This window comes from Pelodiscus sinensis, chromosome 18, assembly GCF_049634645.1.
Source record: "Pelodiscus sinensis isolate JC-2024 chromosome 18, ASM4963464v1, whole genome shotgun sequence".
Classification (NCBI taxonomy): domain Eukaryota; kingdom Metazoa; phylum Chordata; order Testudines; family Trionychidae; genus Pelodiscus; species Pelodiscus sinensis.
The window spans coordinates 28,726,398-28,748,692 of NC_134728.1; the positions used below are offsets into that span (position 1 = coordinate 28,726,398).

General features: G+C 45.3%; 1 protein-coding gene across 7 annotated transcripts in view; it reads left to right on the forward strand.

Moving 5' to 3' along the window:
- The window catches only part of PTPRT (protein tyrosine phosphatase receptor type T), a 1,030,325-nt gene that overhangs the window by 976,168 nt on the left and 31,862 nt on the right, over positions 1-22,295 (forward strand). For all 7 annotated transcript variants that reach the window (XM_075901349.1, XM_075901354.1, XM_075901347.1 and 4 more), the window contains 5 exons: positions 5,847-5,963; positions 8,553-8,707; positions 14,693-14,828; positions 17,504-17,653; positions 21,434-21,607. In XM_075901349.1, the coding sequence (XP_075757464.1) occupies positions 5,847-5,963; positions 8,553-8,707; positions 14,693-14,828; positions 17,504-17,653; positions 21,434-21,607 (732 nt within the window). The remainder of the gene's footprint in view (positions 1-5,846; positions 5,964-8,552; positions 8,708-14,692; positions 14,829-17,503; positions 17,654-21,433; positions 21,608-22,295) is intronic.

Sequence of the window (22,295 nt, forward strand, 5' to 3'; positions counted from 1 at the left end):
GACAAAGTCCCTCACCAAAGTTCTTAAGTAAAGTAAGTTATCATGGGATAAGAGGGAAGCTCCTGTCTTGGACTGATAACTTGTTAAGACAAGAAACAAAGGGTAGGAATAAATGCTAAGTTTTCCAAGGGGGGAGAGATATTAGTGGGATCCCCCAAGAGTCTGTCTTAGGACTAATCCTATTTTAAAAATTCTAGAGCAGTGGTCTCCATTTTCACACCCAAGATCACTTTTTAAATGATAGAACAAGCCAAGATCTACTGCCCCGCCCCTTCCTTGAAGCTCCACCCTCTCTATTTTCCTCCTCTCCGTCACTTGCTATCCTCAACTCTTATACCATTGCTTCCCTCCCCCCCCCCCCCCCAATTCTTCTGTAGGAAGAGGTTTTTCCAACATTTGGCCTGTCTAGACTGGACCAAATGTAAGAAACCCCTTCTTTTGGAAGCCCCCTTATTCCTCGTTGAAAGAGGAATATAGAGGTGACCGAAAGATCATGTTTGCTCTTCCACTAAAAGTAGAAGAAGAACAAATGCATCTGTGGATGCAGAAGAGTTTTTCTGGGATATCTCCAGAATCCTGAAAAACTCCTGCAGTTTAGCTGTAACCTTGCTGGGTTGAGACAGGATGTGTAGGCTGTGGGGTGGGAATGAGGGATTTGGGTGTGGAAAGGGGTGAGAGGTGTAAGCTCTGGGAGGAAATCTGGATGCAGGAAAAGGTGGATAAGGGGATACTGGCTTGGAGAGAGGGGGCCGGGCCAGGCCAGGCAGTGTTAGGGTCAGATGTAGGGTTAGGGTACTAAACAAGCCACAGACTTCTGGATGTGAGGGTTCAGGAATTTGGTTTGGGGTATGAGGGGCTCAGGGCAGAGGGTTCTAGTGTATGATGGGCTCCGATGTAGGGTCTGGGGGAAAGGGGAGCGCTGGAGTGTTATGATGCCTGGCCAGATGGGTTCTTAGCCCCAATTTGGGGTTGTTTGGCAAGGCTTCATTTTTAAATAAAATACTGTATCAAACAAAGTTTCTGCATTGTCTTTATTTCTGAGAATGGCAGGGAACCTGTCTTGAGTCAGGGGTCACTGACCCCAGAAAAGTCAGTTTGGGGCCCCACAAGTGATATGCAAAAAACCTTCCTCCACCCACCTCCCAAGCTTCACTAATGTGGCCCTAACTGTGTTGGTGGGAACTGGGGACATAGTTCTGGTTAAGGGTGCTAGTGGGTGCTTTGGCAGGGGACAGGGTGCCATTGGGGACAGAGTTTTGTGGCTCGGGACAGGGGAATGAGGACAGAGTTCAAAAAGTGGGGATGGGAATGGGGACAACTCTGTAGCTGGGGACAGGAGACTGGGGACAGAGTTCTGTGACTAGGGAAAGGAAACTGAGCAGTGGGAAGGGGGAGTGGGAACAGGAGGCGGGAGGGGAGTCTGTGGAGGCAGAGTCCCCTGCATCTGCCTCCTCCCAGGATTCTCCCCTCCCCCCCCCCCACAGGAAGCCAACATGTGCCTTCTTGGGGCTCAACTCGCCCCCCCCCCGGCGTGGGGAAGCCCCGTGCGTTCCTGACCCGGGGCTGACTCACCCCCTCCTGTGCAGTGCAGGGCGCCAATGCTCCCTCTCGCAGTACACCCGGCAGAGCAGCTAGCGCCACTTCCAGAATTGCTGGAAGTGGTGCTAAGCTGTGGGATTTCTGTCCATCCCAGGGAAGCTGACACTACCTCCATTTTCACTGAGGTAGATAGTGGGGCTTCTCGGGGGGTGTAAGGAAATGGAGGCGGCGCGGACAGGATGCCTAGCGATCGACTGGTCGAGGCCTCACGAGCAACCAGTCAGTGACCATGGTTCTAGAGAAAGGGGTAAACAGTGAGGTGACAAAATTTGCAGATGATACCAAACAGCTCAAGATAGTTAAGACCAAAGCAGACTGTGTAGAGCTTCCAGCATAGCTTATTTCAAAATAACATGTCTACACACACAAAGTGCATCGAAATAGAGATTTGCTATTTCGAAATAGTGTCCGCACTGATTGGATACTTCCTCACATTTAAAACCACCCAGGACCAGTCCAGGCATTAGGTCAGCAGTGACTTACTGGACCTGAGACATGAGCTTAAAGGGGACCCCCCCCCTTGTACAGCTGGTTCTCAGGTTCTTCTCCTGCTTGCCTACCTCTCTGAGGGTATGTCTACACTAGCCCCCTAGTTTGAACTAGAGAGGCTAATGTAGGCAGTCGAAGTTGCAAATGAGGCTGGAGAGGGATGGCAAGAGACAAATCACTTGATCATTGTCTTTGGTCCACCCTCTCTGGGGCACCTGGTGCTGGCCACTGTCGGTAGACAGGATACTGGGCTAGATGGACGTTTGGTCTGACCCAGTACGGCCATTCTTATGTATTTAAGTATCCTGGGTTTTATTTGCATCTTCCCATCTGGGTGCCATTTTTAAATCCCCTTAGTCCAAACTAACTGCCCATGGCTACACGGGGCAGTCAAACATTAATTCTAACTAAGTCCTTAATTCGAGTTAACATTTGACTACCGCGTGTAGCTGTGGGGAGTTAGTTCGGACTACAGGGATTTAAAAATGGCGTCCAGACGGGAAGATGCAAGTAAAGCCCAGGCTATTTAAATCTTGGGCTTCATTTGCAATTTCGAATGCCTACATTAGCCTCGGTAGTTCAAACTAGAAGGCTAATGTAGACATACCCTGAGGGACAACAAAGCATTTCCACAGTGTACTTTGGTTGCCCTGTGTTTGGACACCACAGCACTCCCTGCTATAGAGCTGGATCTGCTTCTGGGCACGTGATGGCTCCTGACTGTTGTGCTTCAGTTTCTGCAGCAGTTTCTGCAGGCTGCCCTCCAGGTCCTGCAGGAACATGACTCCAAGCTGCTTGAGGAGACCCTCAACAGGTGTCTGGGAGTGCAGCACTTTCAGATGCACCCCACTGTGGAGTGTTGCTTCGGTCTGCTGTACACTACTTTGACCAGTCGGACTAACTCATTATGAAGTGGTGTGATGACCAGCAGTGACACCAGAACTTCCATATGAGGAAGGAGACGTACCTGGAACTGTGTACCTGGCTCGCCCCTGCCCTCACATGATGGGACATGCAAATATGACCTGCCATCTCCCCGGAGAAGCGGGTCACCATTGCAATTTGGAAGCTTGTCATGCCAGACAGTTACCGATCCATCAGGAACTAGTTTGGCATGATGAAGTTGACTGTCGGAGCCCTCATTATGCAGGTATGGCACTCTTAGGCTGCAGTCCCAGGAAAGGGGGGGAAGTACTGAAAAGGGGGACCCTAAAGAAAAGGGGATTAGTAATGCAATGGGTGGGGAAGGGGGGGAGCCCATGTCCCCAGGTGGCTCTCCAGCCCTGCCCTCACACAGAACGAGGCAGACTACATAGGTTCCAGTCCTGCCTTCACACAGCAGGGAGGCAGACTACATAGGGGGTAGCTCCTAGAGTGTTTAGAGGGGCAAGAAGGGGGCTCAGAGACCTCCCAAGGGTTCTGACACCCCTTTGATTCTCTGTTTTGTTTGTTTGTCTCCTTCTGTCAGTGATGAGGGCCATCAATACTGTCCTGCTGCTCAAGGTCATCCATTTGGAGAAGCCCCATCTCCGGCTTTGCCACCATGGGCTTCCTCAACTGTGGGGGTCCCTATTGACGGTTCCTATCCCCATCCAGACCACCGGGCATCTCAGTACATCAACCGGAAGGGATACTTTTCAATGCTTTTGCAGGCCCTGGTCAACCACTGCAGCCAGTTTTTTGACATCTTCATCAGCTGGTTGGGGAAGGCGAATGACACCTGCATGTTCAAAAACTGCAGCCTCTTTCTGAAGCTGGAGGCCAGCACTTTGTTCCTCAAGCTCAGCATTGGGGTTGGCGATGTGGACATGCCACTGTGCATCATGGGGGATGTGGCCTACCCTCTCGTACCATGGCTAATGAAGCCATATACTGAACACCTGGGCAGGGTCCACATGCAGGTGGAGTGTGCTCTCAGGTCTCTCAAGGCAATGTTCAGGTGCCTCTTGACCTGCCTGGATGTGGGGGAGCAGAACATCCCTCAGGTGGTATCCGCATGCCTTCCTTCCAGGGTGGGAGGCAGAGTCTGGCCGGGAGGGAAGGGCCTTTGAGCAGCCATGCACAGCTGCCACCCGGCAGGCAGGAGTGCGCAGCTGGGAGGTCCTGAGGGAGAGTTTCTCACAAGGACCCCAGTAACACTCTACCCAGGGCCTCCCCACTAGGGGTCTGTGCCTTACCCCTTGGTGCCTTTCCTCCAACATCCCCTCCCTTCTTCCCTCCATCCTTCTCTCTCCTACAGAGACAATAAAAAAACTGTTTGGTTGAAAAAGAAGAACTGTGTGGTGATTTATTTGGTATAGAAGTAACTGGGGAGGGAGCGGGGAGAGTACCTTGGAGGGGAAAGAAAGGGGGGGGATGAGAAACTTGGAGGGGGGGGGTAGCTGAGAACCTTGGAGGGGGGAAGAGAGGCTCGGGGCCAGAGCTCAGAGTGGCACGTGGCTTGGGTGCTTCCTCCGCCTTGTGTGAGGGGACCTTGGGGTGGGAGGACCAGAGAGGCTAGAGGGATAAGCAGTGGGGTGGAAGGGAGCTGAAGCAGGGTCAGACATGGGAGCGGGGGCAGGGAGTGTTATTTTTTTAAATAACCAAGGGTATGTCTACACTAGCTCGTTAGTTCGAGCTAGGTAGGCAAATGAGGACAACTGGAGTTGCAGATGAAGCCCAGGATTTAAAAATCCCGGGCTTAAGGAGTTAGTTTGAATTAACGTTTAACTGCCGCATCTAGCCGTGGGCAGTTAGTTCGGACTAAGGGAGATTTTAAAATGGCGACGCCTGGGAACATGCAAATCCCGGGCTTCATTTGCAACTCCGGTTGCCCTCATTTGCCTACCTAGCTTGAACTAACGAGCTAGTGTAGACATACCCCAAGATTCTAGTGGATCTAGGAAATGGGTTTGGAAGGTGAGCCGAGTAGCTGAGCAAAGAAGGTAGGCTTAATGGTTTCTGAGGATCCTAACAAGCCTGACTAAGGCCAGGGGATTGCTCTTCACAGTGATTCAAAGGGAAAAATCCCTCTTCAAACGGCATATTTCCCGCTTCTTTTATCCCAACCTAGTTTCCTACCCTATTCCCCTGTGTTCCCTATTCTTCTTCAGTGTCCAGTCTTTTTTTCTCAACCCCCTTTTGGGAAATTTTACTCGTTTGAGGTTTTACACATGCTTCCATCAGCAAATTTGTTTGGCCCACAATGCTGAAAGCACTATCCTTATCTCCCATTTACTCAGGATACTGGTTCCTTGCCTGCTGAAATAATCTCCAGAAATTCCAATTATTACATGGGGAGTTCCTGTAGTAGGTCAGGATTTACTGTCGTGGTCTCCTGTTCTGTCAGTTATGATAACCAAAAGGTTGCCTGCATGTATGCTCAGTCATGTGTGCCTTGTTAACTTGCAGAATTAGTCAACACAGCAGACTCCAAGAGAGCCCCCAAAACTCCATCTGGGTCCTTTTTCTAATGAGTGCTCAAAAATTTGGATACTGCTCTGAATTGGTCAAAACAATTATATCTGCAAAACTGGGCTGAGAAATTTGTGAGAACAGACTCATTTATGGTGTGGCCTGCTCCAGAATTTAGTCCCAATCACAACTGGAAGATCTTGAAACCTTACATAATCTTAGAAATAATTAGAAATGTAGAAATGTTTGTATGCAGCTAAGTGAACATCTTTACACCTTCACTGAAGGTCCCAGTTTGCACTGGATTTTAATTACACAAATCTTTTACCAGCTTCATTCCTACTATCTATTTCTTCTTTTTATAGGTGAAATGTGTTAGATACTGGCCAGATGACACAGAAGTCTATGGAGATATTAAAGTCACTTTAATTGAGACAGAGCCATTGGCAGAGTATGTCATACGCACATTTACTGTGCAAAAGGTAAGATCAATTTTGCTTCAGACATAACTCACTTAGTATCTGAAGCATGGTTCCACACAGACATAGCCAGGAAGCTTGTAGATAAAAGAGGGTTAAATTTTTACTTCATTTCTATCTTTTTATGGAACATCTTCCAAGTTCTCATTAGCAATTAGGGTGGGGTGGACAATAATTTTTCATAGGGGGCCACTCTAATATTTTGGAAAATGGTTGAGGGCCACACTCTTGTCTGATATTAATGGAAAAGGTACAGGGTATGGGATGGAGGTAAGGGATTGGGGTGCAGGAGGGAGTGGGGTCTGGGAGGGAGTTTGAGTGAAGGAAGGACTTGTAACCTAGGACAGGGAACTGGTGAACATCCAGGGTTTTAGAATGTGACCTAGGGTAGGAGGGGATTGTGATCTGGGACAGGGGATTGGGGTACCAGATCTGGGAGGGAGCAGGGGCGGATGAGAATTTTGCAGGGCCCAGGGCAGCACAATTTCATGGGACCCCTCTCACCAGGTATCTCCTCTCTAACCTGTGTTGCGCGGCGTTTGAGCACATCGCACATGCGCTCCTCCACCGTGCAACACGTGGCGCCAGGGGTAGTAGCCCCGCTTGCCCTGCCCTATATCCGCCGCTGGGAGGGAGTATGGGTGCAGGTGGGGAGTAGAGGGTTTCGGTATGTTGACTGTGGGGGACAGAGGGCTGGGGAAGCAAGGGAATGAGGTGCCAGAGACAGGCTTTGGCCAGGAGATTTACCAGCCAGCAGCCCAACCAGCCTGCCTGCCTGCACAGCTAAATGCTTGCAGAGCTTAAAAAGTTTCTCAGCCAGCCTGCCTGCCTTCCCCACTCCTGCACAGGCTGCATGGCCATATGCTTGTGTGAATAACTAAGCTAGAGGGGAGGGGGCGTGGGGTTTCATGTGTTGCCTGTTATTCAAAAAGGCAGCTCCGATTGGCTGGTTTCTGTCCAGAAGCTGGCCAGTGGGATTGTGCTGGGGGGCAGGAGTTATGCCTGAAACCTTCCCCCTTCCCCTCCAAGCTCGCAGTTTTTAAAGAGAAATGGCCCTGCAGCTGCTTTTCAGAGCAGTGTGAAGGGCTAGGAGGCAATCAGAGGAGCCTGCCTGGGGCTCCCCACTGCATCCGTAGGCTGCATTCAGCCCGTGCGCCATATTTTGCCCAGGCCTGAACTAGAGAGAAGCACAAAAACTATGGATACTAATCATAGCACTCAATGGCTAAATACATCCATGAATTCAGTAGGCAGATGGCTACATGCCATAAATAGTAACTATAATTATTCACATTGGCTTGTTACAGGTGAGGGGGAGGGGGAAGCAACAGATTAAGTTGGCTCTCAAGCAGAGGCCTGATTCTTTTCAAACAAATGCAAAAATTAGCGCCTAACTACATGTACTTTCCCAAAATCTGCAATTTGGTGGAAGGTTTTTGTTAAGTACTGGTGGAAATTGGAAGTTTAAAAACAGACCACTACAAGTCTTCCCAAATGACATCTCTCGCACTTGATAAGTGTTTTTATAGCTTTCTAAAATTTCCACCATCACAGGCATACTGGAATATGCTCTCGTTTCTTACTCCCCAATTTCATGTTCTCTTGAACCGCTGAACTGTTTGGTGAGAAATAACCAAAGGCAGATCTGGCAGATCAAAGAGAATGGTAATAGAATATGGAACACTGCACTTCTGTCATAACCCAAAATGTCAGTGACCCAGGAAGCTAAACTGATGGCATTGGTCCAGTTCCTAGAGGAAAAGTAGCTGTCAGATCAGAGAGCAACTGATGCCTTTGTTTGTACCATCCCGACTGGATGCCAAAGTTTGGCATGGAAACAAAATAACTACCCTCTAAGTACTAGATCCAACCCCTCCTTCCCAGGGTTGAAATGCATTGATCAATGATTTTAGGGAAGCTTGCTCTTTCAATAGCCTTTGCATAACTGCTCTGTCCTCCAGTCTTCAGGCCTATCCATCATTAGCACAACATTCACTTCATCTGAAAAATTAATGGAAGGGACTTGGAATTGGTTCCACTAGCAGTCTCTCTCTGCAGGTGTGGTTCATCCAAGGTAGTCTAGCATTGAAGGTAACCCTTAATGTTACTAAGTCTCAGTGGGGTAACCATGTCAGCCTGTAACTTTAAAAACAATGAGCTGTCCTGTGCACCTTAGAGACTAACAAATATATTATATCATGAGCTTTCATGGGTAAAATCCACTTCATCAAATGAGTAGTGGGTTTTACCCACAAAAGCTCATGATACATTGATATTTGTTAGTCTCTAAGGTGCCACAAAACTTCCCATAATGTTACTGATAAGCTAATTTTAAATTGTTCTACACGGTCAGTGGGGAGCTGGTCTCCACTTTCATAATCCTTAGGCTTGCATGATGCGCTTCAGTTGTAGTGGAAGATGTAGTCTCTTGTTCTTCCATCCTGAAATCTCCAGAAATGAGAAGTGGAATATATGGCTTTATATAATTACATTTGAATGGCTGTTCAGCCCTCTGAATGGGTAAAGAACACTGTGAAATACGGTGATGGTGATTGTGAAGGGAGAAAAATAGAAGTTACATTGTCTCCTCAGAAAGGCTACCATGAGATCCGAGAGATTCGGCAGTTCCACTTCACCAGCTGGCCAGACCACGGGGTTCCTTGCTATGCCACAGGTCTCTTGGGCTTTGTTCGGCAGGTGAAGTTCCTCAATCCGCCTGAGGCGGGGCCTATAGTTGTGCACTGCAGGTATGCAATCTGTCTGTCTACTTGTCTGTCATCACTCGTTTCTCTCCCTGTCAGTTTTCTTACTTTTTTTCCTGTTTCTTTCAGCTTAGTGACCACCTTTTGTTGCCAGCAGTATAGCTTACCAGCTTTAGAGGTGTACTTGCACACGTTGGAACAGGTTCTCCATTGTGCAGTGGCTGCTTTATGCTTCATTACTGGTATAAACTGGCCCTAGATTGGGCATCACTGGACCAGGGAGGCTCACTCCAATGAAAAGGATCCTCTGGTGCCATAGGGGTGCTTAGCCCAGTGTCATCCATGTTGCTAGTGCAGCAGGGGAAAATGGTGAATGGCTGGGTTATCCGTCGTTGGGTGTAATTTCACCTGACGTAACTTAGAGCAACATCAAATGATGGATTCAGGGAATGCATAAGGGAACTTTCAACTGTCTCTGCATCTACACACATACACACCACGGCCTCTACATTGTGCTCTTCAGCCATCAGCAAGATGGGCCCAGGATAGGTAGTTTTTAGGTTTCACTTAGCCTAAAGTCTGAGGTCCTAATTTTATTCTGGAAATCTGCCATGTAGCTTCCTAAGAACAACTTAGACAAAGTGTACTAGAAACACCTGCTTGTCTAAGAAGAGGGAAGACTCAAAATATTGGATCGTATGCTCACTAACTCTGAACATTATTCAGGTTATTGTTATAATTATAATTGGTAGTACAGGGGCTGTTAGAGTCCCCAACTGAGACTGGAGCCCTCTTGAGTTAGGCCCTATAAAACACTGAGAAAACAGTCCCTGACTAGGAGAGTGAACAAAGCTCAAATATCTTGGTATGTCTACACTAGCTCGTTAGTTCGAGCTAGGTAGGCAAATGAGGGCAACCGGAGTTGCAAATGAAGCCTGGGATTTAAATATCCCGGGCTTCATTTGCATCTTCCCGGGCGCCACCATTTTTAAATCGCCCTTAGTCTGAACTCCGTGCCCACGGCTACACGCGGCATGAGTCGGTAGTTTGAATTAGGATCTCTAGTACCGGTAGTTCAAATTAGAGAGATTAATTCGAACTACCTACTCCGTGCTGCGTGTAGCCACGGGCACGGAGTTCGGACTAAGGGCGATTTAAAAATGGCGGCGCCTGGGAAGATGCAAATGAAGCCCAGGATATTTAAATCCCAGGCTTCATTTGAAACTCCAGTCACCCTCATTTGCCTACCTAGCTCGAACTAACGAGCTAGTGTAGACATACCCTCTGAGACTGAAGTAGACATACCCTCTGAGACTGAAGTAATAGAAAAGTACATTGAGCTAGGCAATGTCATGAAGCAGCCAGAAACTGAACCCAGGTCTCCCAACCAACTCCGGTGTTCTACCCACTCATCCGTACTGCCTCTCAGAAACAGTCTCCTACTGCTAGACTTGTCTGATCCTTCCCAAAGTTAGAAAATTACTCCTGGTAAGTATTTAGATTGGGAAACATAGTGAAGTTCTTGCAGCATAGGAATGCTGTTTTGTTAGTTTGGATTAGACCAGTGGGCCATCAAATTCAGTGCCAGATGCAGCAGAGAGAAGCATTAGCCCTCCAAAATTCATGCAACCAGTTATGCTATGTATGACAGGAGTGAAAAGTTCCTTCCTCAACTCTGTAATGATATGTTGGTGTTTTGTAGCTCGTCATAGTGAGGATACTATAAGTGGTGGTCACAAAATTATCCATTTTTGTTTAAATTGAACTGCATTTTATTTTGTATTTGCTTTAATATAGGTATATAACCGCACCGTGGCCTCCAATCACTGAGCCAAGAGTAAGCAATATCCCACTGCAAGAAAAACTTTATTGGAACAGAGAAATAGTGTATATAGCATCGTGTTTCCCCAATGCTTTCACCACAAAAAAACATACAAACATACCTGTGTATAGAAGAGGAACTTATATATGGAACTTGAAGCTAGCAAGATCAGAGAACACAGTCATTGTTTCATGCTTTCCTCTCCAAAGCAAATCGATCATAAGCAAATTACAACTGCTGTCCCATGCCTATGGCTAAGTCTACACTGCCGTTTTGCCGGCAGTGAGTATGCAACTGAAGTGCAGATTAGCATATCACCATGCCTCATTTGCATAATTGATGCAATCCATTTTTGTGCAAAGGGTTTTTGCAGGAAAAAAAGCAGTGTGGGCGTTTTCTTTCTGCACAAAAACCCCTTTCCCCGCCAGATTGGTAAACCTCCTTTTTTGAGGCAAAAGGCTCTGGCAGGAAAAGGAGTTTTTGCACAAAAAGAAAATGTCCACACAACTTTTTTTTTCTGAAAAAACCATTTGCACAAAATTGGCTTGCATAAATTAAGCAAATCATTTGTATACTCACTGCCAGCAAAACAGTCAGTGTAGACATAGCCATAGGCATGGGACAGCAGTTGTAATTGGCTTATGATCGATTTGCTTTGGAGAGGAAAGCATGAAACAGTGACTGTGTTCTCTGATCTTGCTAGCTTTAAGTTCCATATATAAGTTCCTCTTCTATACACAGGTATTTGTATGGTTTTTTGTGGTAAAAGCATTGAGGAAACACGATGCTATATACACTATTTCTCTGTTCCAATAAAGTTTTTCTTGCAGTGGGATATTGCTTACTCTTGGCTCAGTGATTGGAGGCACACTGCTTGTTTTTCACAAAAACCCTAGTGAAAAAACGGATCGGCAGAAAATATGCAAATGAGATTGTGACTCATGCAAATGAGTCCCTCATTAGCATATTTTTATCCGAGAAAACTCGTAGTGTAGACATAGCCTGTGTGTATGAGGCAAGGGAAGACTTGGGCAAAATACCCTTTGCAGGCTGGATCCAACCCACTAAGCCACCAGATATGGCCCGCAGATGCAAAAAGGAGTCTCAGGCAGACTCCCTGCCTCCTCCCCCGCCCCGCCACACTCTGAAAGAAGCTGCTGCCCCGTTCTGTTTGAACAACTGTGAGCCTTCACGCGCTGCTCCCACCCCCAACACAATCCCAGTGACTAGTTTCAGCCAATAGGAGCTGCCTGTTGTCAACAGGCATCTTGGGAAGCACACTCCCACCACCTTAGGCTTGTAACTGTTTCAAAACCACATGGCCCCTGCAGCCAGTGTGGAGGCAGGGCAGGAAGGGGGTCTGCTTGAGAAGGCTGCTGGCTGGGAGTTGAGCAGGTATGTCTCCCAGCCAGAGCCTGCCTCTGGCACCCCAACGCTTTGCACCGCTATCCCACATAACCCAAACCATCTTCCCCACTCTTGGCCCCATATCCCCTCTCAGATCTAGCATTCCAGTTCTCTGCCCCAGGACACAGCCTCCTCCTGACCTAGGTCACAACTCAAACCCTTTGCCCCCTCTCCTGCATCCGTACCCTACATAACCCAAACTCTCTGCCCTCTCCTGTCCCCATATCCCCTTCAGGATCCTGCATTCCAATCCCCTGCCCCATGTCACAACCTAAACCCTCTGTCACCCATCGTTCACCTATATCCCCCTCTCAAATCCTGCACCCCAATCTCCTGCCCTAGGTCACAACCCAAACCCATGCACCCCAGACCTCTTCCCCATGTCACAACCCCCTCTTATCCAAAGTCACAACCCATACCTCTGCACCCTAGTCACCTAATCCAGGTCACAACTGCCTCCTTCACCCAAACTCCCTCCTATACCCCACACCCTCTTCTGCATCCGAATCCCTTACTGCAGTGGTTCTCAACCTGTGGTCTGCGATGGTATTGTAGTGGGTCCACAAAAAGTTGAAAATACAAATTGAAATAACTGTACAGTGTATAAAAATGCCTCAAAGTTGGTACATTTCAATGTGAACATCCTGTATTATGTCACAATATACTCGCAATATTTCTATATTTGTTTAGATAACATGACCTATTATATTTCAAATAATTATCAAGTAATGGAATATTAGAAAACAGCTATATTGTTTGGAGGGTCTGTAAAATTTTAATAGATTGAAAAGGTATGTTCAGAAAGGCTGGGAGCTACTGCCTGACTGCAAGCTCCCTCCTGTACTCAACCTCTGTCCTAGACCTCACATCTCCTCCTCTATTACGGAAGAGTGCGGCCCTTGACCACTTTCCCAATTCTTGGAGTGGTCCCACATCACAAATTATTGCCCATCCCAAAAGACCACCCCAGAAAGGGAAATAAACTAATCCCTCTGCTTTTTCAATCTGTTTTAGAAGACAGACAGATTCATGATAAAATAGAAATGAAACCCCTTGAACTGATAGTGCTTATTCTATTCCACAACTCGGGGTTTCTGTCTACTACTTCAGAGCTGTGACATGGGGCTGGCCTAGGAAAGGAACTGCTCTTGTTCAGCATTGCAGAGAAAGTGGGCGGAGATTTTTCATCCTTCACATTTTAATGAATATATGCTAGTCAATGAATATATGCTAGTCAATGAATGTATGCTAGTCACTCCCTGTTATTTATCTTCTTTTGAATTTTAATGACTAATTCTAAATGGTAATTGCCAAATTCCCCCTACCAGTACTGGGCTGGATAATATCACTTCTCGATATTTATGAACTGCCAATGTCCTCTCTATATAGAAATGCTATAACTGTTTTCTTAAAATTTTGAAAAGTAGAGCAATAAAGAGAGAGGATATGCCACTTAGTCAATAAAATTCTGCAACTGAAAAATACCTTCCCTCTGTTCAGCTTTTGATTAATCTGGCTCATTAATTCATGTCCATTCATATCTCCCTGCTTTACTTCACTGGTTGGAGTTCCATACATCTAACATTTTCTTGGCTCTAGCTGAGTTTTTCCCATGTCTCTAGGATGAGAGAGAGACTTCCTTCTTTCTTTATCCTTCATACCTAGACATCTCAAATTATTTCCCAGTAGGAGCTGGGACTCATTGACAACACCACTCATGGACGAAGTTTCAAGTCTTGCCAGCAGCATGGATTCTAAATTTAAGCATTTGAGTAGCCTAAAGTTCCCTTCTCTTCTATAGTCTCACAACCCTCTACCCTAGACTATCCCTACCCTAGGCACAGTTCTAGGGTACCACCAACTAAAATGAGAGAAGGATCTTGTAGGTTCTGAACTGGGCCTCCCTTCCAACATGTGTACCTGAGTATGGTAGAGTGCTTTGAAAAGTCATATGGCAGAACCCCTTCCAAAATATATTTTATTAATATGACTCTAATTGCAAGAGCATGAGTTTCTTCTCTCTGGGTGTGTCTAGACTACATGGCTCCATCGACAGAGCCATGTAGATTAGCTTACTTGACAAAGGGAAATGAAACTGCCATTTAAATAATCGCCGCTTCATTTAAATCAAAAAAGCTGTCGCGCTGTGCCGATCAGCTGTTTGTCGGCACAGCGCGGCAGTCTAGACAGGGATCTGCCAACCCCAGAACCCTTTGTCGGCAGATCCTGTAAGTCTTGTTTCACGAGGCATAAAGGATCTGCTGACAAAGGGTTCTGGGGTTGGCAGATTCCCATCTAGACTGCCGCGCTGTGCCGACAAACAGCTGATCAGCACAGTGCAGTGGCCATTTTGATTTAAATGAAGCAGCGATTATTTAAATCGTAGCTTCATTTCCCTTTGTCATCCTGCCTCATCTACATGGCTCCGTCGACAGAGCCATGTAGTCTAGACACACCCTCTCAGTTCACAACAGTCAGATATTCTGTAGCTTAGGTGCTTATGGAAGTGAAGTATTGTTGGACAAGGCTAGAATATTGTTTTTCATTTATCTTTCTATTAGTGTCCAAGAAACAAAGTTTTTCTTCTTGCTTTTCTCTCTTTTCCTTTTCCCAAGAAAACCACCTTGCCTCACCCTCATACATCTCAAGCTATTTCAGCCACACAGAAGACCACTATGTCTGTGCAGAGAGGCAGCTAATGAAGGAAGACAGCTGTGCCAGCAACGCACAGATATTTTTCCCCTTCTTGATAACCCTGCCTCTTCGTGGTCTATTGATCAGGGCTTCGTTCTTTTTTGCAGCGCTGGTGCCGGAAGGACAGGATGCTTTATTGCCATTGACATCATGCTTGACATGGCAGAGAATGAAGGTGTCGTAGACATATTTAACTGTGTGCGAGAGCTGAGATCCCAGCGGGTCAATTTGGTACAGACAGAGGTAGGTGCCAGCAGCTATTTTCTCTTGTTTTACAGCCCTCCTCTGAGCCTCTGCTCAAGAGGAGCCCATCAGTGAGTTAGGTGAATGCTTGTTTCCATCACCAGATTATTTTATGGAATTTTTTGTAGTTACGTTTGATTAGGCATGTATTAAATGCTCCCACATACAAGCACATATTGAGTGTACCCCAGCATGGAGATAAATCATGCACCTTGCTATTCATCTCCTGGTGCCTTGTTCAATTTTTATCTTGCATCTTGTCTTGCTGAGTGCCATTGTTGCTGTGTGGATTTAACCCCTCTGAATCCTCACCCCTTCTGCTAGTCTATCACGTTGCATTACATCACAATAATAGCTAAATCAATTAATTACAAGTAGCTAAACAAGTAAGTAGAATATTCCACAAAATACATTTCCCTAATCAATCAAAAGCCTGGGTCAGCACACACTTGAAGCATGTACATGAACCAACTGACTTCAGTGGAAATAGTCACTTGATTGAAGTAGGATATGTACTTAATTACCTAGTTGAATCATGACAACAAAGCATAGAAAAGAGGGGAATAATTATAATTCTGATTAACTCCACTTCCAGAATACAGTCTCTATAAAGAACATTATTTATAATTTGGAAAACCACGCATCTTCCCAAATACCAGTAAACAGAAGTCCTGCAATGAGGAGTAACGGTAGTTTGAATTAAGAGTGTTAATTAGAACTACCTAGCCCGTGCTGCGTATAGCTGCGGGCAGGAGCTACTGGGCATTTAAAAATGGTGGCACCCGGGAACATGCAAATGAAGCCCGGGATATTTGCAAGTTCGAATGACTACATTAGCCACCCTAGTTCAAACTTAGGTGGCCATACCTTTATAGAAGAAAGAGATGGTATAGACCCATTCGTGCATCTTGTTGTTTTACTACAGGGCTACGTCTACGCTGGCCCCTTTTCCGAAAGGGGCATGCTAATTTTCAAATTCAGAATAGGGAAATCCGCGGGGGATATTTAAATATCCCCCGCGGGATTTAAATAAACATGGCCGCCGCTTTTTTCCGGCTTGGGGAAAAGCCGGAAAAAAGCATCTAGATTGGCCCGATCCTCCGGAATAAAGCCCTATTCCGGAGGATCTCTTATTCCTACTTCAAAGTAGGAATAAGAGATCCTCCGGAATAGGGCTTTATTCCGGAGGATCGGGCCAATCTAGACGCTTTTTTCCGGCTTTTCCCCAAGCCGGAAAAAAGCGGCGGACATCTTTATTTAAATCCCGCAGGGGATATTTAAATCCCTCACGGATTTCCCTATTCTGAAGTTGAAAATTAGCATGCCCCTTTCGGAAAAGGGGCCAGTGTAGACGTAGCCCAGCAGTGTCTACAGATAGTCCATCACCAGGAGGGGCATAATGCTCCTAAACTTCTGTGGGGTACTCATCCTAAGCTAAATGTTTAACGCTGTTTTTTTTCTCTATGCTCTCTCTAGGGTCCAAAGGCTGATGGCTTAGCATTTTGCATTTAATTTTGAAAGGGGTTGTTCAAAGCCACATATTTAATGGTGGACAAAATGGGTTCACTCAAAAGCTGTTGTGCTTGCAGAAATTGTAACTGCCCATCTTGCAACTCATTTGCAATAGAATTTCCCAGTTTGAATCAGGCAACTGTTCAATTGCATGCACAAATGTAGATTTTATGGGCATAATGAGTGCACTTTATTTTGTCCTCTATGAATATTTGTACTGACGAAACACATTCTACACTATGGCTACGTCTAGACTGACATGATTTTCCGGAAATGCTTTTAACAGAAAAGTTTTCTGTTAAAAGCATTTTCGGAAAAGCGCGTCTAGATTGGCACGGATGCTTTTCCGCAAAAGCATTTTTTGCAGAAAAGCGTCTGTGGCCAATCTAGACGTGCTTTTGCGCAAAAAAGCCCCAATCACCATTTTCGCGATCGGGGCTTTTTTGCGCAAAACAAATCTGAGTTGTCTACACTGGCCCTTTTGCGCAAAAGTTTTGCGCAAAAGGGACTTTTGCTCGAACGAGAGCAGCATAGTATTTCCGCAAAAAGCACTGATTTCTTACAGTCGGAAGTCAGTGCTTTTGCAGAAATTCAAGTGGCCAGTGTAGACAGCTGGCAAGATTTTCCGGAAAAGTGGCTAATTTTCCGGAAAAACTGGCCAGTCTAGACACAGCCTACAAATCTATGGCAGAGGGAGCGTGTATGAATCTCTGATTTTTGTTGCCCACTAGGAATGTTTCTGGATTAGTGCCATCTACTTATGTTGCAGGTTACTGTAATTAAATTAAGGGATGTTCTCACCCCCAAAGGAGCAGAGAACTGGTTCCAACTATAAGATCCAAGTTTTCTTTTTACATTTTTTTGTGTGTAAAAAGTACAATACTAACCAGGCCACCTTGGCACAAAGTACACAGAGCCAAGACCAGCTTCTCATCAGCAGTAGCCATGCACTCATTAACTGAAGAGATCTCTTCAGATTGTAATCTCCACCACACACATGTGTCCATGTGCATGCACGCACACACTCAATTAAGATTCTGTAGAGAGTACAATTCAAACAGAACCAGCATTTTCAACTCCCCAGTAATTGTTTGCGATGAAGTTTTGTGATATTTAGTTAGAATGGGGTTGATTTTGCAGCTTCTTGTCCCTATTATCTGCAGGAGCAGTACATCTTTGTCCATGATGCTATTCTAGAGGCATGTCTCTGTGGCAACACAGCAATTCCAGTTTGTGAATTCAGATCCATATATTACAACATCAGCAGACTGGATCCTCAGACAAATTCCAGCCAGATAAAAGATGAATTTCAGGTAAGAGCATATGTTCCTTTGCATGTCTGCACAAATAGCAGCTGGCATTTTGGATATCTGTTTATCAATTGTTTTTTTACCTTATTTCATGATTGCCAGTTAACCAGGTATAATATTTATTGTTAATCTAAGTTGAACCTCTCTAGTCCAGCACTCCCTAATCCATGGTCCAGCATGATTTTAGTTAGCCAAATGTGCACTTGCCATGGATGTGGTCAAGTTTTCCACAGACCCATAAAGTTTGCTTGCAGCCACCAGTTACGACTCTCCGTATCATGTACTGTCATTTAGCTCTGATTTACGCTGTATGTCTCCTTAGAGCCCAGTAAGTAGTAAAAGTGTTGGTAATTGGCTAAACAATACTGACTTCCTGCGGTTCAGAAAATTCTCTAGTTCAACACCCGTCAGGTGCTAAGGGTGCGGGACTAGAGAGGTTCAGTCCTTACTATACTTTACTCCATTCATGATGCAATGCTAATTTCAACAAATATTTTTGTTCTTAATTTCACATCACAATTTATATGAAAAAAAATGTCAGCCTGTGGGTCATTTATTAACTATTCACTTTGTCTCTGTGCTGTTCATTAGTCATGATGACCTCTGTGTGTCATTGTCAGACACATGGATGAACATAATTTGTTGGGGGAAAAGTCAACATGGTTTCTGAAAAGGGCAATCGTGCCTTATTAATCTACTAGAGTTCTTTGAAGGGGGTTCAGTAGATATAGTGTACTTTCCAGAAGCTTTTGACAAGGTCCCTCAAGAAAGGCTCTTAAGTAAAGTAAGCTGTCATGGGAAGAAGGAAGGTCCTCTCATGGATTGATAACTAGTTAAAAGACAGGAAACAACGGGTAGGAATAAATGGTAAGTTTTCAGAATGTAGAGTGGTAACTAGTAGTGTCCCCCAAGGGTCCATATTGGGACCAATCCTGTTCAACCTATTTTAAAATGATCTGGAGAAAGGCATGAGGTGGCACAATTTGCAGCAGAGGGTGACCAAAATGATGAAGGGGCTGGAGAGCATGACCTATGAGGAGAGACTGAGGGTTTGGGGTTTATTTAGTTTGCAGAAGAGAAGCGTGAGGGGGGATTTGATAGCAGCCTTCAGCTTTCTGAAGGGAGGTTCCAAAGAGGCTGGAGAAAGGCTGGTCACAGTAGTGACAGATGGCAGAACAAGGAGCAATGGTTTCAAGTGACAGTGGGAGAGGTCTAGCTTGGATATTAGGAAAAACTATTTCACTAGAAGGGTGGTGAAGCAACTAGTAAAAAGCAGATGCATTAATGGCATTGGCAGTCATCATGATTCCAAAGAGTCTCCTTATACGAAATCTTGGTAGAAAGGATACAATTTCACTTTGGCTGTGTCTATATTGGCCCCTATTCTGTAATAGGGATGCTAATGTAGCACTTTGGAATAGGCAAATCCGCGGGGGATTTAAATACTCCCCCCCCCCCCCCGCGGGATTTGCATTTTCATGGCTGCCGCCTTTTTTCTGGCTTGTAGATAAGCCAGAGAAAAGCGCCAGTCTGGACGCGATCCTTCGGAAAATAAGCTCTTTTCCGGAGGATCTCTTATTCCTACTTTCAAAGAACTTTCAAGTAGGAATAAGAGATCCTCTGGAAAAGAGCTTATTTTCCGGAGGATCGCGTCCAGACTGGCGCTTTTCTCCGGCTTATCTACAAGCCGGAAAAAAGCGGCAGCCATGAAAATGCAAATCCCGCGGGGGGTATTTAAATCCCCCGTGGATTTGCCTATTACAAAGTGCTACATTAGCATCCCTATTACGGAATAGGGGCCAATGTAGATGTAGCCTTTGTGTATAGAAGTTTGAGACCTGGGAAGGCAGCAAACCACCCAATTCCAATCTTGTACCTTAGTAGTCATCACTTAAAAGAGCAGAGCACTATTAGCATAGGTTGGAGCTGGTGGAAACACTACATTGCAGAGGAGATTTTCTGCAGGTAGAGAGCTCTACACTTTGCTGTTAATGGCTAGTAAGGAAAATTTCTGAATTAATGAAAGCTAAAATCCTTCCTTCTTTTCCCTCAAAAAAAAAAGTTTCTCAAAGATTTACCTTTCTCACAAACCAGAGTTGGCTGAAAATGAAAATGTGATTTACAAATATTGAAGGGAGTAAGAGCCATGTGTTCATTCCACTATTATTTGTGGGGTCTTTATTCATTGAGTTGCTGAGCAGTCACTAGGTATTCCATTTTAGCAAAAATGGCTTTGCACCAGAAAGTGCACTACTTCTTGCTTGTGATTCTCCTTTGTACGCAATTTCAGCCATCCAACTAGAATGGAGAAACAATCCCATGAAATTTGGCAATCTCATGCACATCATAAGAGCATAAGAACATAAGAATGGCCATACTGGGTCAGACCAAAGGTCTATCTAGCCCAGTAGCCTGTCTGCCAACAGTGGCCAATGCCAGGTGCCCCAGAGGGAGTGAACAGAACTGGTAATCATCATGTGATCTCTCTCCTGCCACCCATTTCCAGCCTCTGACAAACAGGGGCTAGGGACACTATTCCTACCTATCTTGGCTAATAGCCATTGATGGACTTATCCTCCATGAATTAATCTAGTACTTTTTTGAACCCTGACAAAGTTCTAGTCTTCACCACATTCTCTGGCAAGGTGTTCCACAGGTTGACTGAGCGCTGTATGAAGAAAAATTTCCTTTTGTTTGTTTTAAACATGCTACCTATTAATTTCATTTGGTGACACCCCCCGCCCTCCAGCTCTTATATTGTGGGAATAAGTAAATAACTTTTCCTAATTCACTTTTTCCATACCAGTCATGATGTTATAGACCTCTATCATATCCCCCCTTAGTCTCCTCTTTTCTAAGCTGAAAAGTCCCAGTCTTTTTAATCTCTCTGCATATGGGACCCGTTCCAAATCCCTGATCATTTTTGTTGCCCTTTTCTGAATCTTTTCCAATGCCAATATATCTTTTTCTGAGATGAGGCGACCACATCTGTATGCAGTATTCAAGATGTGGGTGTACCATAGTTTTATGTAGCGGCAATATGATATTTGTCTTATTCTCTATCCCTTTTTAAATGATTCCTAACATTCTATTTATTTATTTTTTTGACTGTTGATGCACATTGAGTGGATGTTTTCAAAGAACAATCCACAGTGACCCCAAGATCTGTCTCTTGAGTAGTTGTAGTCAAATTGGGAAGATGATGATCAAAAGCAGGAAGCTTGCCAACTGTGCAGCAGAGCCAATAGAGGCCAAAAGCATTAAAAGGGTACTCAAGGAAGACGAGACCATTGCAGAGAATTCTTTGCATCTGTCTCCACTGCAGAGGATGTTAGGAAAATACCCATATCAGGGCTAAACTTTTGAGGGGCCAAATCTGAAGTTGATGTTCAGTGGAAGAGGTTTTAGAATAGACTGATTAATTAAAAAACAATAAGTCCCCAGTTCTAGATGGTGGTCACCTAAGAGTTTGGAAATTGCAAAGTCAGAGGTAGATCCAAACTAATATCCTGATTTCAAATACATCCCAAGACTGGGGAAATTTGGCTTTAGGTTCAAGCTTTAGTAGATGATCCCAACCTAGCTCTGTATTGGTTCAGTCTAAAGTTTTGCATCAAAAGAGCTCCATAGCAGTTTTACATCTGGATCTCAGCTTTGTGGATTCTTTCAAAATAGAAAGTAAAGGCTACACAGTGTGCTGAGTATCTGCATTTGATATTTAAGGATAACTGTTTTGGAAATAAACTCTAAGAAGCTTTGCTTGCACCTCTCCTCCAATTACAGACTCTCAACATTGTGACGCCACATGTTCGGCCAGAAGACTGCAGCATCGGCCTCTTGCCAAGAAACCATGACAAGAACCGCTGCATGGATGTGCTGCCCTTGGACCGGTGCCTCCCTTTCCTTATCTCTGTGGATGGTGAATCGAGCAACTACATCAATGCTGCACTCATGGATGTAAGCACAACCTAGAGACACTGTTAGCAATGTGGCACCAGTCTCAATTTGTGTGAGGTTTGTTAGGCCTCAGCTTATTTCCATGCTTGTGAGAAATCAGTGAAACACAAGACATGCTTGTTTTTTGGGGCTCCTTTTGCTGCCATCTTGCAACTAGAGCTGTGCCATGTTCACATAGGAAAATCAATTAGTGTGTGTTTAGCACCATCCAACGGTCAACTTCCTCTTCCCTCCCAGTGTCTCCCATTCACTGTCAGCCTCACTGATCAAATCCTGACCCTTCTTCCCAGTACCTCCCACTCACTGCAATGCAGCGTGCAGGAGGTGCTGGGAGGAGAAGGTGCACGGATGGGGCATGCTCCAGGGAGGTATCAGAAATGAGTGGGAAGAGGTAAAGTGAGGGTAAAAAGAGTCAGGGCAGAGATGGAGGCTTGGGAGAAGGAGTGGAGTGGCACTGGGATGGAAAGAGGTAGGGAATGGGAGCAGATGTGGGGAAAGGAGATGGCTGGACAAGGAAGCCGAGCACCTCTGGGACCCAGAGGAATCAGGGGCCTGTGCGTGTTCATACATGTGCAAAAGAGCATCAGTGATGTTCTGAAAATATTTTATATCCTTTAATAGTTTGTAAGACTGGGTTGCTATCTTTCCTTTATTGGCAGAGATCTTTGATGACCATAGGTGCATGGAA